At 42.9% G+C, this 14916-nt stretch overlaps 1 protein-coding gene across 1 annotated transcript in view; it reads right to left on the minus strand.

Moving 5' to 3' along the window:
* Positions 1–617: 617 nt before the first annotated feature.
* The window catches only part of SMURF2 (SMAD specific E3 ubiquitin protein ligase 2), a 61512-nt gene continuing 47213 nt past the window's right edge, over positions 618–14916 (minus strand). The window contains exons 10-19 of the mRNA XM_074554898.1: positions 14654–14812; positions 10716–10929; positions 8548–8651; positions 7564–7678; positions 7005–7183; positions 6408–6545; positions 5934–6054; positions 3909–4110; positions 2917–2992; positions 618–2663 (exon numbers count right to left, since the gene is read on the minus strand). Coding sequence (XP_074410999.1) covers positions 2564–2663; positions 2917–2992; positions 3909–4110; positions 5934–6054; positions 6408–6545; positions 7005–7183; positions 7564–7678; positions 8548–8651; positions 10716–10929; positions 14654–14812 — 1408 coding nt within the window. The 3' untranslated portion in view covers positions 618–2563. The remainder of the gene's footprint in view (positions 2664–2916; positions 2993–3908; positions 4111–5933; positions 6055–6407; positions 6546–7004; positions 7184–7563; positions 7679–8547; positions 8652–10715; positions 10930–14653; positions 14813–14916) is intronic.

The following is a 14916-nucleotide window of genomic DNA, read 5'->3' on the forward strand; positions in this document are numbered from 1 at the left end:
CTGACTGGGTGATGAGGTGCTTTAGTTAAAGCTCTCAGTCTTTATGAAGGTAGAAAGGCACTCAAAATACTTGGTATATTCATCCTCATCTGTCAGCTATGGAAAGTTCAATGCAGATTTGTCTAGTTTTGCCTATAATATATTAAATTTACAATATCTGTAGCAGTTAAAAAAATTCTCAATGCCATACCAAAATGTTTAGTAGAAAAACAGATGTACTGCTAAGGCTGCTGTGAAAATGAATGTAATTATCAGCTGATCTCAGCTCTCTGTTCTGCAGAGCTCATCTCCTCCCTCCCCAAAGGTGCTTTTGTGACAGCAAGGTGACCATAACCATGCATTCAATAAACCCACCAAATTTCATATTTGCCGTGGTCCATGCCCAGGGAGGCTGTGGCCACAGGCTGGGCAAACACAGGGGCTAAAACAGAAAACCAAACCTTTAAAAAATCACTTGTGTCAGTGATTTGACACCAGTTCCATGACACAAGGAGCTGTCTGTGAGAGCCCTGCAGCAGCCACTGAGCCTCAGAGCTTGGGCAGGGCTGGGGACAAAGCCAGGGCAGGAACGTGCTGGGAGGCACCAACAGCTGCCCTTCCATGGAGTGCAGGAGCCCACTGAAAAGAAAGGAAAAGGGAAAGAAAAAGGGAAAGGAAAAGGGAAAAAAGAGAAAAGAAAGGGAAAGGGAAAGGAGAAATGCAAAGAAAAGGCTCTGCTGTGTTCCCAGCCTGGCTGTCCCAGCAAGTCTCCTGGCTTTCTGTTTCCATCCCTAAGCAGCCTCATCCTGCAGCCAGCCCAGAAAGGGAAGCAAAGTCCCTTGGAGCAAAGCTGCCAGCAGCAGCTGTACCACAGAAATAATCACACCAACGTGTGGCTTTGGCTCACCAGATTCTCACCACAATTCTAGAACAGCAGTCCCTTGCCCACTATTCCAACACACAACATCCAGGAGTAGTTTACTCACTGTGGCAGAGCAGGATTTCGTTTAAGCTGCACAGAACAGACAGTCAATGGCTGGTTCACTGTGACTGACACTGCAAACATCAACAGCTGCTTACATCACATCCCTTCAGCATTTTCAATACCTCTGACTTTCTTCTCATTGGCAGTGAAAAAATAGTGCAGATTTGATGATTAATTGTAACCTAAGTTACAAAAACACAACACTGATTGGAAAAAAACTGCTACTTCTTCCAAATATTCTCGTGGCTGAGAGGAGAAGGGCACTGTCTCTGAAGCAGCCTGATTTATCCACACACCAAGAGCAGATCAGACAGATCTCAACTGAGAATTTCCAAACTAACATCAAAGTTCAGTTCCCTCTACTGGTAGTGCATTTTATTCCCCTTTGAAGAGATCAACCCATGCTATAAATCATATATATACTTACTTCCATCCCTACAATCAATAAATTATGTGCTCTTACAACCTCATTTCCAAAGCACATTACACATATTTCAGTCAATACACCATTTTTCCTTAGCTGTAACTTAAACCCACGTGTCATGAGCAGCTGGACAGAGATTACAACATGTTTTACCTGATAAATCTTTAGCATCAACAAATACAGAATATGATTTGGCTGCATTCAAACAAACTTTGGTTGACTGGACAGGATGGATTCTGGAACAAACTGCTGACAGGCTTCTGCTGGCAAAGCCCATCAGTGCTCCAACAGCTGAAAAATGCAGTGTTTCAATTTAAGGTCAAAAGCAACAAAAAGTACTCTTGACAGACTTGTTAGAAAAATGCTGTTTAAAAAAAAAAATCAAAATATCTACTGTTCATTAAGAAAAGGTTATTCCACGTGTAAACACAAGGACTGTACCAAATAGTCTGTGTCACTCACTAGAAATTCTGCTGGAGGAATCTGACAAGTGATATAAATAGGACCCCAAAACATCATATTCGGAATTCCTGCTTGAAAAATATAAAAAAAGCCCCTGTGGCAACATTTACCTGGAATTTACATTGCAGAATATCATGGTTTACTATAAGAAAATGCAGTTAACATGTAAGTGGCTTTCATTAAAAAGATTAATGATTCTTTCAGCCAATTTTATGCAAAGTTAGAATAATCCAAAATATTTTTTTTTCCAAAAATAGCAGGTATAGATGCTGTTCAGTATCATACATTTAAAACAGGCTGAAACGTGACTTGTACCGACTGCTGAAGTTGTGTCTTGGTATCTGAGAATAGAAATCAGGTAGGCAAATATAATAGATTACCTCTTACAAAAATAGTAGTAGTCTTTAAGTATAGAATACTGCTTAACTGTTGAAATGTAGGAAAAGTCAGCATTCTGTATGTTCAAGATATTAGTTTTTAATAGCAGCTGAATGATCCTATGGCAGGAACCACAGAACCTATTTTCTTGAAATAAAAAACTTTAAAAATTAAAAAAAAAAAAAAATCCAAAAGTTGTCCTTTCCCTCCCAATGTCCTAGTGTAGAAAAGGGAAAGTTTCCTGTATTTCAAGCATTTCTTGAGTCTTGGCTGAGGGAAGGAAGGGCTTTCTGGCTGACAGGAGTATAAATAGAGTGTGGGAGAGGCTGGCAGGGTCATTCCACAGCAAAGCCACAGGTCTCCTCGATGGCCGTGAGCAGCTTCTCGTAGAGCTTCTCGTAGCTCTCGTAGGCAGGAATGTCGATCCTGTTGAAGCTGGGGGGAAGCACAAGCACAGAGGGTTCAGCTCTGCCCCACCTCACCGAGCTGCACATGCTGCCAGCAGGGCTCGAGTAAAGAATGAGGCCCCCCAGCTCCATGAAACAAAAGCCACCTCCAGATTTCACACCTCTAAGGGACAGCTTTGATTGTGTCACAAAAGACAAAAGAAGTGAGACTGCTCCAAATGCTCTGACAGCAGATTGGTCTTCAAGCTACAGATCACAAGAGAGAACTGAGAAAGCCTTACCAGGTATGAGCTTTAGGCAAATTATTAGTGCTGGCATCGATCTGGTGTATTGTGAAGAGTCGTGGGCCTGCAGCACCTGAAAACCCAGAGGAATAACATGAAACATCTTTGGTGCACTCCAACAAGAAGAGAGCAACTAAACACAAAAAAAAGCTCTGCACCAAGGAAGATGAAATCATAAACAGGCAGGAAAAAACTGCCAAGTCCCAGTGGTTGTGGGACAGACCCCTCCTTGCCCACCCAGACAGCCCTGCAGTTATTTAAAGGAAAGGTAAGGAAAAAAACACTGATAAGGAAGAATAAATCAGCTTTTTCACTCAGTGTACTGCATAAACCCAACAAGTTTTTAATTTCTCTTATCTCACCCCTCCTATAGAACAAAACTGTACCTGTCCCTGTTTTATAACCAGTCTTGAAGAGTGGCCAATTCCACTGAAATCCCACAGTGTCACAATGTCAATTCCTTATAATTTTATTAAATTAATCTGACTACTAGAAATTCCTTTAATGTCTCTGCTAAAGAGAAAAGACTGCAGCACAGCCATTGCTTAGACTTGGTCTGCACTGAAGATGCCACAAAGGACAGAAGAGGCTGCAAATGTCCCAACCTGAGCAAAACTGGAATCCTGCTCTGAGCAGCCATTCAAAATACAATTCAGAGGGTCAGTGCTTCTCATGGGGACTCTGCTGTTAAACAAGAGCCTGAGCTTGAGTTGTGTTACTGCATTTCAGTCTAAAAGAGCTGTACAACTGATGAGGGCTTGTAGAAGTAGGAATTAAAACCCTGGATTCTGGAACCCCTCTGAGATCTGAGCTGATCAGAACCTCCTGCCAGAGAAGGGAGTGAAGAAATAAAAGAGCCATTTGCACCTGCTTAAGAAGGTAGCACACAAGCACACAGAGAAGAGCCACTGATTGCAATCAGACACGAAAATGGCTCTGCAGAGGGCCCAGGGCAGCCGCGGCCCCACCTCGGCCGCTCCCGGCGTTACCTTGCAGTGCCTTGAAGCCCTGCAGGGGCACCCGCGAGGAGCCGGTCACGAACTGCAGCAGCCGCGCCCTCCTCTCCTCGTCGAAGAGCTCCACGGCCTTCCAGAACCACTTGACGATGTTGCTGTCGGGGGTGCAGTGTTTTAACCTCGTGTTTGCCTTCCAGTCGTTCACATCGATTTTTCCCAGTCCGCAAATGATGAGCTGTACATTTAAAATAGATTTATTATATTATTTCATCACTTGGTTTGGAGCCAAATTATGAAGAAATGAGAGTGAAAAATGGACAGATTTTGTACCAAAGGCTTATAACTTCTCCCTCATCTTAAGCAATGCAGAAATATACATTTCTTGTTTTTTTTAATTTTACCTCTGTACACAAACCATTTTTCAAATGGTCTCAATTCAAATTAAAAAGAACCCAAACAAGAGGGCCTTGACCAGTCAGTTAAACAGAAGCACAGACTGTAGCCCTGTATGACAGTGCAGGAATAATTCCCATTTGATCTCAGTATTTCTTTAGGAACATGGCCCAGGGTGCAGATTGGCAGGTCCAGCTCTGGAGCCCCAGAAGGAACCTTGTTCCTGTGACACCACCCAAAGGACAGAGCTGACACTGACACTGAAGGGAGATCCACAATGGATTGGGTTCAGTTCAGGCAGGATGTGATCATAATTCTGAAGACATGTTTATGATTAAGAACACTGGACCTTCCCCTTTCTTATTCTACACCTGCAAAATGGTTCAGGGTTAGCAGCATGGCTGCCTCACTGCTGGGAGTGGGAATATTTGGGATAAATGAGGAGCAATCATCACGTTCCAGCCCAGGGATCACAAGCACATGTGAATAATTTACCTGTGGCCATTTTACATGGCAAACCCCTCAACTCCACAGACTGCAATTCCATTTCAGTTTAAAACAAGCTTGGGATCTGTGGATTTGCCTTCAGAGAATATTGTTGGGATGCTGATCCTGACACTCTGTAGCACGCTTATTTGTGACAGAACCCTTCCTTCTGCTGGATTTACAGGACCAATGGAGTTTGGCAAAACTGAGCTCTGCAAACCCCAGTGCCTGACACCATTCAGGGCCGTGCACTGAGGGCTCACAGCCTGTTCTGCTGGCAGCATTGAGTTTCACATGAGGAGAACTCTGCACCAGGACTCTGATGGAGCAGTGAACAGCCCGAGGTCACTGCAGGTCCTCAGCAGGCTCAGAGGGTTTGAGCTGCAGGGGAGCTGTGCAGTTGCTGTGAGCTGTCAGCTCCAGGACACGGCCACAGCTCTCACGGGAGGCACACACAGAGCCACGGTCCCCTGAGCTGCTCTGCCCCATCCCAGGTGAGGGCACACCAGGACAGCCCCGCGTTCCCGCAGCTCTGGGAGCCTCAGCACTGTGGGATCTCAGCACCTCAGGACTGAGGTGTCACCGAGAGCACCCTTGGGGGGCTCGGGAGTCCTGGAATGTTCCAGAAGTGTCTGGTGGCTGGACTTTGATCCTACACGGGAGACGACACCTGTATGAGGATAGGAGGGTTTCACCGGGGTGAATGGTGAAGGGATTAGCTAATTAGAGAGGGAAACACAGGGTTTAGGATTTCTGTACAGGGGGTTTAGAGAAGTAAGATGGGGGAATTGGGGCGTGTCCTGTCCTTCTTCTTCTTCTTCTCCTCCATCTTCTGTGATGATGGTGGCACTTTGGGATTGGTCGTTACTGAAAGTGCACCGGACAATAAAAATAAAAAGGATTGGGGAAAAATGATAAATATTGTACACGTAACCATGGGTATAAAGATAGGTGACCTCCCCGAGGGAGGAGAGTGTGCTCATGGCTGGCTGCTGAGCAGAGCTCTGTCGGGCCGAAAGAAAATCTTTTAGATAAACAATTAATAAACATAAAGACCGAAAGAAGAACTGAAGCCTCTTCTCGTCCTTTGATACGCGGGCTGCCCCAAGGCCACCCCGGGCCTTTCCAGGCCCCTCAAACAGCCGAAAACCGGACACAGCACAACGCTGCTGCACTGACCTCCAGCTCCTTCTCATCGAATGTCTTCAGCAGATGTTGTGGGATTACTTCATTAAATCCCTTCTGGAGCGCCAGAAACTGAGCTTCAATTCCTCGTAAAAACCGCCAGTTCACATAAAGCCTGTGAGCAAGTGCAAATTGGGTTTGTGGAGGATGTACTCAAATACAATAGAGCTGCAATTCCGTTTATCCAGCCCCAAACCACAGCCCCACTGACAGGATTACAGCAGAGCCCTGCACAACCCCACAGCACAACACTGACAAGCACTTTAACAGTGTAATTGTTGAAGTAAATCCAGCATTCCAATATCACTTCTCACAATTTTAAGCAAGAACTCTTCTACTACCAAGATAAACTAATTAAGAGTTGCACTTTTGTCAGGCAGAGGAGACTGTATCAGTAATGGCCTTCATTAACAGCTCCTCCCCACTGCAGAAAATCGAAAAAGAGCCTGGGAAAAGCTGCTGATGTACCTGACATATTCCTTTTTGTTCTCCTCGGTCACGGGGATGCTTTTGCCGTTGGGTTTCAGCTCGTGCTGGATGATCTCCCCGTAGGCGTTGTGCTCCACACAGAACGTGTGGTCCAGGACCCCGGTGATGTCGTTCTCACTGGGGCAAAGAAAGCAGCAAATGACTGAGGGAAAACACATTCTGCAAATATATTACAGCCATGTTCTATCTGACAGAAGCACAATTTCATTTCTCAATGGCGTTTCGAAGTCATGCCTGGATGTAGAAGGTGAACATACAATTTTCCTATGTTACATTTAAAAACCTTTATCAAAGTTTCACTATTATATTTTAAAAGTTTCACTATTGTATTTTAATAACCTGTCACTGTTAATAATAGGTAAAATTAATAAATTCATATTAACTCCACACTCCTCCCCCCTAAAATCTGAGTAGCTTGAGCATTTTTAGCCTTAAAGAAGCTGAATTGTGTGAGAGATAGTTCTTAAATCTGCCTGAGGAGGAGATCAAAATACACCTCATTTCCAGGATTTAGGACCATTATCACATAACAGAGACAGCATTCTAACATCCTGAGGCACCCTACAGAGCACATACAGTATCCAGACTAAGCTGTTATGGAGATCAGGGTCCACCAATTCCATGTCATCCAGAGTAATTGGCTTCCCAAGCAGCTGCTTGTAGAAAGGCAACGTGAAGCCGCCGTCAATGTAGTGCCCGTGGAACACAGCCATCCCCATGATCCTGCCCACAAAGTGGAAATAGGACAAGTGTTCCTGGAACAGAGCAGAGACAAGGCCACGCTGCTGAGTGACTCCCCCACTGCTGAGCACCAGACAAAATTTCAACACCCAGAAAAGAAGAAAACCCCAAGCCCAAACCATGTGCAGAGGTTTTGTTTTGTTTCATGGCACCACTGAGCATTTCACTTCCAGTCCAGGAGTCTTACAAGTAACAATCAAACTGAATTTCTCCCGAAGGAATCATAAATTGACATCTGACAGAAAATTAAGAACACATTTGCGAAGCTTGATCAGTGCAAAAAAGAAACCATCATATAATTGTACAAATTCAGAGTCCAGCAGTGGCAATGGTAAGAATTTGGCTCCTGAGTGCTGAGCCCTGCCCAGGTGAGTGTTTGGTTTCTCAGCCCTACCGGGTTGACGGCGGAGTCGGGGTTGATCTGCAGCGTGTAAATGTCATCCCGCGAGTACTGGAAGAGCCCATAGTAAGGATTCAGCATCTCATGGGACAGCAGGTACAGCCACTCCCTGGAAAACAAAAGCTTCTATTGCAACTCTAGAGACAAATGCATTCTGACACTGAGAATCATTCCAAAAGTCTGATTTTTTTAAATCTTACTATTAAACATAAATGTGAAGGAAGTTATCTCTGAACATGCTGAGATATGGCTGAAATCAGAATTATTTTTGTTAGCTCAGTAACCACACAACACCTGACAGCTGTCCAAGATTTTCCTTCAGGTTACTCATGTCCAGGAGAGTTTCTGACTGTGATTCTCCTACATCCATTACACACTAAGACAAGACATTATGTATTCACTTGAATAGAAAGATGTTGGAATCAAAGCTTTTGATATAAATCATCTTTAAGGTAATGGATATATTTAGCTCAAGTTTTAATTATGTGTTCACAAATCAGTAAATAACGGTCTGACAATTGGGAATGTCATTTTTTATAAGGGAAAAGTAACCTTAGACTATTGACAGACTGAAGCTGCCCACCAACTGCTGGTGGCAACATTTTGCTTCAAACAGCAGTGACAGTTTGCAATAAGGGATATTTTTTTGTTAAAATTGTGCATAAAGACAAGTATTTAGTGGTATATATTCTCAGATACCCAAACTTCACTAACCAAAGAAAAATATGTTAATTTCTATAGATACCAAAACCTCTCACATATGACAGATATTTGACATGATGAGTAATTTGCATTTTATTTTCAATAAATTAGTTCTTTTTTTTGAAGCATTTTTTCTTTTACAATGCTACCTAGAGCCATATGTTCTTCTGACATTTAATCTGTTACAGAAATAAAAATAAATGAGAATAATACAAAAGAAGCTGGGCTGGTTGAGGATTCAAAGCCCAGGGGAAGGACAGAGGAGCCACTGTTTACCTGGCCACACCTCCATAATCAAGGCCCTCCTCCCCACGGAATTTTATCATCAATCGTTTCCACAGGTCCTTTGGCCTCATCTTCATGACTTGCCTGTAGGATTCCTGCAAACACACAACACTTCCTTTTATTAACTGCTGCTTACAGAGTAAAAGCTGCTGCTGGCTATTGGAAGTGAAGGGAGTTTCAGACTCGAGTCCAAGGGGAACACTCTTAAAGGGGACATTATTTTCCTGATCTTCATCAGTTTCTCAAATCACAGATTGTTTCTTCATTTTCTCCAAATGTGACAACACTTGTCAAATTAACTGATGAGAAGCTGAGAAGAACCACTTCCCATTAAATTTCCAGGGGTGAGCAGTGATCAGAACATTGTCCCACATTCTCACATTACTGATACAATTTTTTTATAAGTTAACTCCTTTTGTTTTCCATAAGGGCTCCTGGTTTTTGCAGCCTGAAAAGCCAAGAGTGGAGCTTGTACTCTGGATAAAACACATTGCCAGCCTCCAAGAAGCTCCTCAAGAATGGAATCAGCAATGCCATCCCAGTAAATCCACAGGATTATTCCTCTGTCAATAAGTGTTCACCAAGGAAACACAGAAAGCAAGATGAAAGGGAGAACAAATGCAAAGGAATTAGAGAAAAAAGAAAAGTCTGGTTCTTAGTTATGTCCAGTATCAGCCCAAGCTCTGCCTCTGCAGGACAGAGGAGGCAGGTGGGTGTGTGGGGACCCAACACACCAGACTGAACAAGAACATCATAATTCTGCAGCCCTCCCTCCCTTCTTTCAGTTGCTGACAAAGTGATCTGACTCTCCATAGGGAAGACCAACACAAATCTTTCTTGGCTGGGAAAAATTGTGACAACACAGTGGGGAGAGATCAAGTTTGTGGGTGGGGTAAAAATGCAACAGGGATGGGTGGGATGGGTGAAAGTCCTCAAAAGGACAAACTGTTCTCCAGAAAAGGCCAATGAATTATAAATGTGTTTAGTCAAGTCAATATAATGATTCTGCTGAATCAGAATGCTGAATTCCCAAACAGAATGCAGAGACCCCACTGTGGGCATCTCTGGCCATTCAGAAGCCCAGACAGGTGTAAAACTGATCTGATTGTGGAGAGAGAATTCAGATCAATGATAAGAAATCCAAACTCTGAAGAGGAATCCTTTTCAGTAGTAGTTTTACTTAAGTGACACTGTATCAAAGATCACTAAGAGCTGAATTTTTAACATCCCCTCTAAAACACTCATCAGCTTCTCAAATACATGGAAGGAGTGAGACTGGACTGTAAGACACATGAAGTGCTCAGAACCCTTCCCCAGTCCCTGACATGGGCTGCACATCTCCAGTCACAGAGAAAGTTTTCCTTGATTTAGGTAGAGACATCTACATCAATTACATGTCAGTGCTGGCATCCCCCTGGAACGGCTCCTCCTCACCACGGTACAATCCCAGTTCCAACTGCAGCCCCCGAGGTTCCACCTAAGTGAACAACTCCTTTACACAGCTACAAACAACCCCCCTGCTGTGGTGTGTTCTTAAGTTCGTTAGTTTGCTCCCCCCATTTTCTGTATTACTTCCTGCTGCTACCCTGCCAGTTAGGTTGCTATGGAAATGAAACTGCTCCTCCTTGGTTTCTCTTATAAAGTGAAAGTTGTTTCCTCCTTGGGGTCAGTCAATCACTCTTTTTCTCCTCCCAGGTTTCGAGAATTTTCTTTTCTCTGGGAGGTATAGTTGGCTGTAGCCCCGGAGCCCCTCCTATGATTTATAACAGTTGGTTACTTTAGTATATCAGTTATGTTTCGTACCTCCAAATAGGTATTTCTATTGGATAGCCGGGTTTCCCTGCCTTCTTCCCCCCTTTTCCCTTAAAACCCTCTCCTGCCCCTTGTTCGGGGCCATTTGCTGGGTGTTTCCCCTCCTTGTTGGTTCTCCTGTAATAAACCGACAGTTTACCCCCAGCAAGTGGTTGCCTCCTAATTCGTCTCTCACCGCGCTGCTCCGAGCTATCCCCCAGCTCCGCCCGAGGCCAAGACGCCGAGGGGGGCTGTTTTCTGATGCGCAGGGGCCCTGGCCTTCGCCCCTCACCAGATAGCCGGATTCCAGGGCCGTTCACGCCCCTGCGCACCCCCCCATTAAGAAACAGGTGAAAATCTCGAGTTACCTCAAAAATCTCCTCCCTGGAGACCTCGATCCGACAGTGGCCAGCCTGGGGCTGCTGCTGGGACAGCTCCTGCCTCAGGATCTTCAGCTTCTGCACCAGGTCCCGCTTGTAGCGCGGCACCGTCAGGCACTCGGCCTCGTCCGGGAGCTGGCACAGGGACAGCCCCGGCTGCTGCTGCTGCTGCTGCTGCTGGTCCTTGAGCTGGTTCTGCCGGCTGCAACACACACACACACACACAGCGGCCTCAGACACCGCCATGCGCCCCTGCAGCCACTGCACCTACACTGCCGCCCATTTATTGGGATTATTGCTGTGATTACGCTGAAAACGTCTGCGGCAAGTAAAGAATCAATTCAGAGCGATTTTATCCTGACTAAAGACACATGGCTCTGTCTTTCTTGGCAACTATCAGGTGTTTTTAGGGCTTGTTATTTCTATTAGTGCTACTCTACAAAGTATGCAAAAGGTTACAGCACATACAATAAGGTATTATCCATACAATTTCACTACTGAGCTGCTGACACTGAATTTCTCAGAGACCGTTTCCATATTTCCTTTGCGTGTTTTCCCTTCCTCCATTTTAAAATTCAGGGATCTGCCAAACACTCTGCCTCTAATCTCCAGTCAATACCATAGTCTGTTTTAAATGGCTTGTCTGGAAAAGAGCAAGCTGACAAAAAGATGTTTGTACTGGCAGCTTGGCAAGGACCTTGTCCCTTGTACCTGGCCGAGTCTGGACCACAGGAATGTGGGAGTTCACATGGAACTAATTGGCACAGATAAACAAGGATTTTTACTAGCAATTCCGAGAGATTTGGTAAATCTGACTTCTTACTAGGAAAAGTAAATGGATCGTGTTGCAGAGATGTTCTCTCTGGGTTGTTTCTTGTACACAGTGAGTGGATATTTTTATAGCTTTTTAGTACGGCATGCCCAAGCAACACAGGATAAAAACTGTATTTTTAAAGCCTAAGAATATCATCTCACAGTGGAGTACATGAGAATACCCTACATTTACTGGATAAATAAGAAACATTACAATTTAGAATGTTTTCCACTGGAAAGCTAGTTTTTTTAAAATATCAAAGAACAAAAAAAAAATAGATGGAACCAAACACTGTTGTAATGTATTTATAATTTCATTTCATACATGAAATTTATAATTTCAATTTCTAATAAATTTATCATAAACTAATAATTGTAATGTATTTTATAATGTCAATGAAATTTACATTTCAATGTCTGTTTTGAGATAAGGCCTAGTAGAAAACTCTCCTGGCCAATCAAAATTCACCTGCAGACTTTTCTACAGGGACACCCAAAAAAATACAAATCATTGTAATAATTTAGACACACACTGGCTCTATGTCATTTGTGCCATGTGCATGGTAACTTTCACTTGTGATTAGTTTTAAATATGAATCTCATTTAAACTGTATTTACTTCATACAGTATTAAAGCTAAATCCTTATTCTAGCGTCTCGAATTTCTAATTCCATAAGGAGGACTAAATGAAAATATTCCTTGTATAGGACTACCAGAGAAGGCCATATTTATAAAGTGAGCACCCCTCCATACCACGTTTAAGGGTAAAAAGTCAAAGTTCCCCAAAGCACAGAGCTAGACAGGGCCATTCTTAAAGGAAATGTAGTCTCTGAAAAAAGCATGATTTTAGCATCAAATGAAATCATTACTTTTCTCCACACAGTGCTTCCCAAAATAAGAAAGTAGTAGGAGGAGAAAAATAAAATGCCATCTTCCAGATTTGACTAAAAATGATCAGTGCAGTATTAGCTAAAGAACCTGCAGTGTTTGAGGTCATTAAATTTCATTTCTCAGTTTGTTTTCACAGCTGAGTGACCATGCTTGATGCCATACAGTGCTTTAAGGATACAATTAAATACTTTTCAGGTGCCATAACTTATCAAAATTATCACAAACTCTTGGTCAATCTTTTAAAACAAAATTGGGTAACAAGTCTGATTATTTTCATAACTTACAATGTCATAAATGGAAGAACAAATGGTTTTACTCAGAGCAATAGAAAAAGTATCACTGAGAGTGAACTCTTTCTCATTTGAACCTATAACTCTATCACACCCATCCCACATGAAGTCTAAACTTATTTCTCAGATAATTTACAAAATGACAGGCCGAAGGCAAACTCCTTTTTTTTTTTTTTTGTTTTTTGTGTTTTGAAGAACAAATAAGGAGGTGGGCTCAAGGCAGGGGAAACTTTCACACATCCTGTTTGGTGTAATAACAGAATAAACACCAAAAATGATTTATCAGGCAGCAGACTTTGCTGATGACACTGTTGGGTGAGTTTCTGAAATCCTTTCCTAATGAAAGACAGATGGACAAATGAGGAACTTCAGCACACTGCAGGAGAACTCTTAGTTCAAATAAATGTTAAATGGTTCTGTGATTCTGGAAATTAAAAGTCAAATTGGATTTTCCAGCTAACAAAGGTAGCTCTGTTATCTGCCCTCCACAATCCAGAACTGGCTACTGTGCCCCTTCTGCCATTTCAAAACAAACCCACCTGAGGAGGCCAGCTTGTCAAATGCACCCAGTTCACTGAGCTTTGTACTGCTTCAGAATTGCACTGCTGTATCTGAGAGGGTCTGAAGTTTTTCTTGAAGTAAAATAACTGAATCTGAATTGACTTTAGGAACTTTTCTGTGTTTCAAACACGAACATGTTCCTTCACTGCTGATATTTTTCAAGATCATTTTATTTTCAAATTACCAATTTCAATCCAGCTAAAATGAGTAGTGATTTGTTTAAAAATCAAAAAAAGGCACCCAAAGTGTCTGGATGATGGCAGCTTACTAAACTCCTGTAACATGCACATTTAAACCAATGATTTCTCTACCATATTTTCTGTATTTAGGCTCCTCTCCCTCTTGGGGTGTGAAGTTCAAGTGTATATTGGGGAGAGGCTAGACAGCTTTTGTGTAATGCATAAAAGACATGCTGTCTCCTGGATAGGACTTTCCATTCCTCAGCTTTGTCTTTTCCTGCTTGTTCCCATTATTCTTTCCTTCAGCTTTTCTTCCCAATGATTCACTTCCTCTCAGGACTATTCCTCCGACTGACTCCTCACCCAGGCCTGCCTGGCTTTCCATCCAACCAACTCTTCATTGTTTCTTCCACTTAACACCTACTCAATACTTCACAGGTGTTTCCCAAGAGTATTAAAAGGTATTAGCAGGAGAAACAATAGAACCAAACCCCCAAGTACCTCGTACAAGCCGTCTGAGAGAAAAAAAATGAGAGAAAAAAAGAAATATTTGTTTGCTTTTTGGTTTCCATTTTTAGTAGAAAATCCCCAGTGTGTAATGAGTGCCTAGGGGATAAAACACGAGCCAGAATTCTTTTAAGTCTCCCCTTCTCTTTTTAAAACTGTGAGATGAAATTATGATATCAAAACACGAAGGCAGAAAAAATGCGGTTCCTATTTTATCCTTTTTGTAAAACAACCGAGTTAAATTATTGGGGCCTTATTTTGAGAACATATCAACTAGTCCTACACTCAAACTGAAGACAGGAGCTGAGTTATTTCTCCTTTACTCCAGGAGAATAGCTGGGCACTTGTGCACCCCTTCCTAACATCAGTATTTGACACCACTGGCTCACACACAACTTATTTTAAAACAAGTTCTTCATAACTGAAAATAGAATGAAGTATAAAGGAAACAAAGTGTCTCTCTTGCTGTTAGGAAAAAAACCATCTATGGGCCAGCAGACAGCACTTGCTTCCCTCCCCCTGTGCATCACAACAGCCACATTCCTGCCTAAATGCTCCTGCAGGCTTTTTTCAAGCTCATCTTTGCCGTGAAACAGGGTAAATTGGGGATGTGTCAAAGAATTACTCCTTAAAGGCTCCCGGAATGGCAGAGCACATCCCGACCCACAGCAGGCTCCAGACTCACTTCAGCACCAAGTGCAGGTTTGCAGAGAGCCGCGGGTCCGTGAACTGCGTCGTTCTGTTGTTATGGTCAACAAAATAAACCCTGCCCGTCGCTGTATTTCGGATCTCCCATCCAGGAGGCAGTGGACCAAGCTCTTCACAATTGATGTTGCTAAGATCCCTGTGAAAACAAATATAAAATGAAAAATACCTCAGCAATTGGCCTCCGAGCCAAACAAGCGTAAATGTAACAGAACAATTCCATGAAGTCTGAGAAAATGTATT

This window comes from Zonotrichia albicollis, chromosome 19, assembly GCF_047830755.1.
Source record: "Zonotrichia albicollis isolate bZonAlb1 chromosome 19, bZonAlb1.hap1, whole genome shotgun sequence".
In the NCBI taxonomy this organism is placed as follows: domain Eukaryota; kingdom Metazoa; phylum Chordata; class Aves; order Passeriformes; family Passerellidae; genus Zonotrichia; species Zonotrichia albicollis.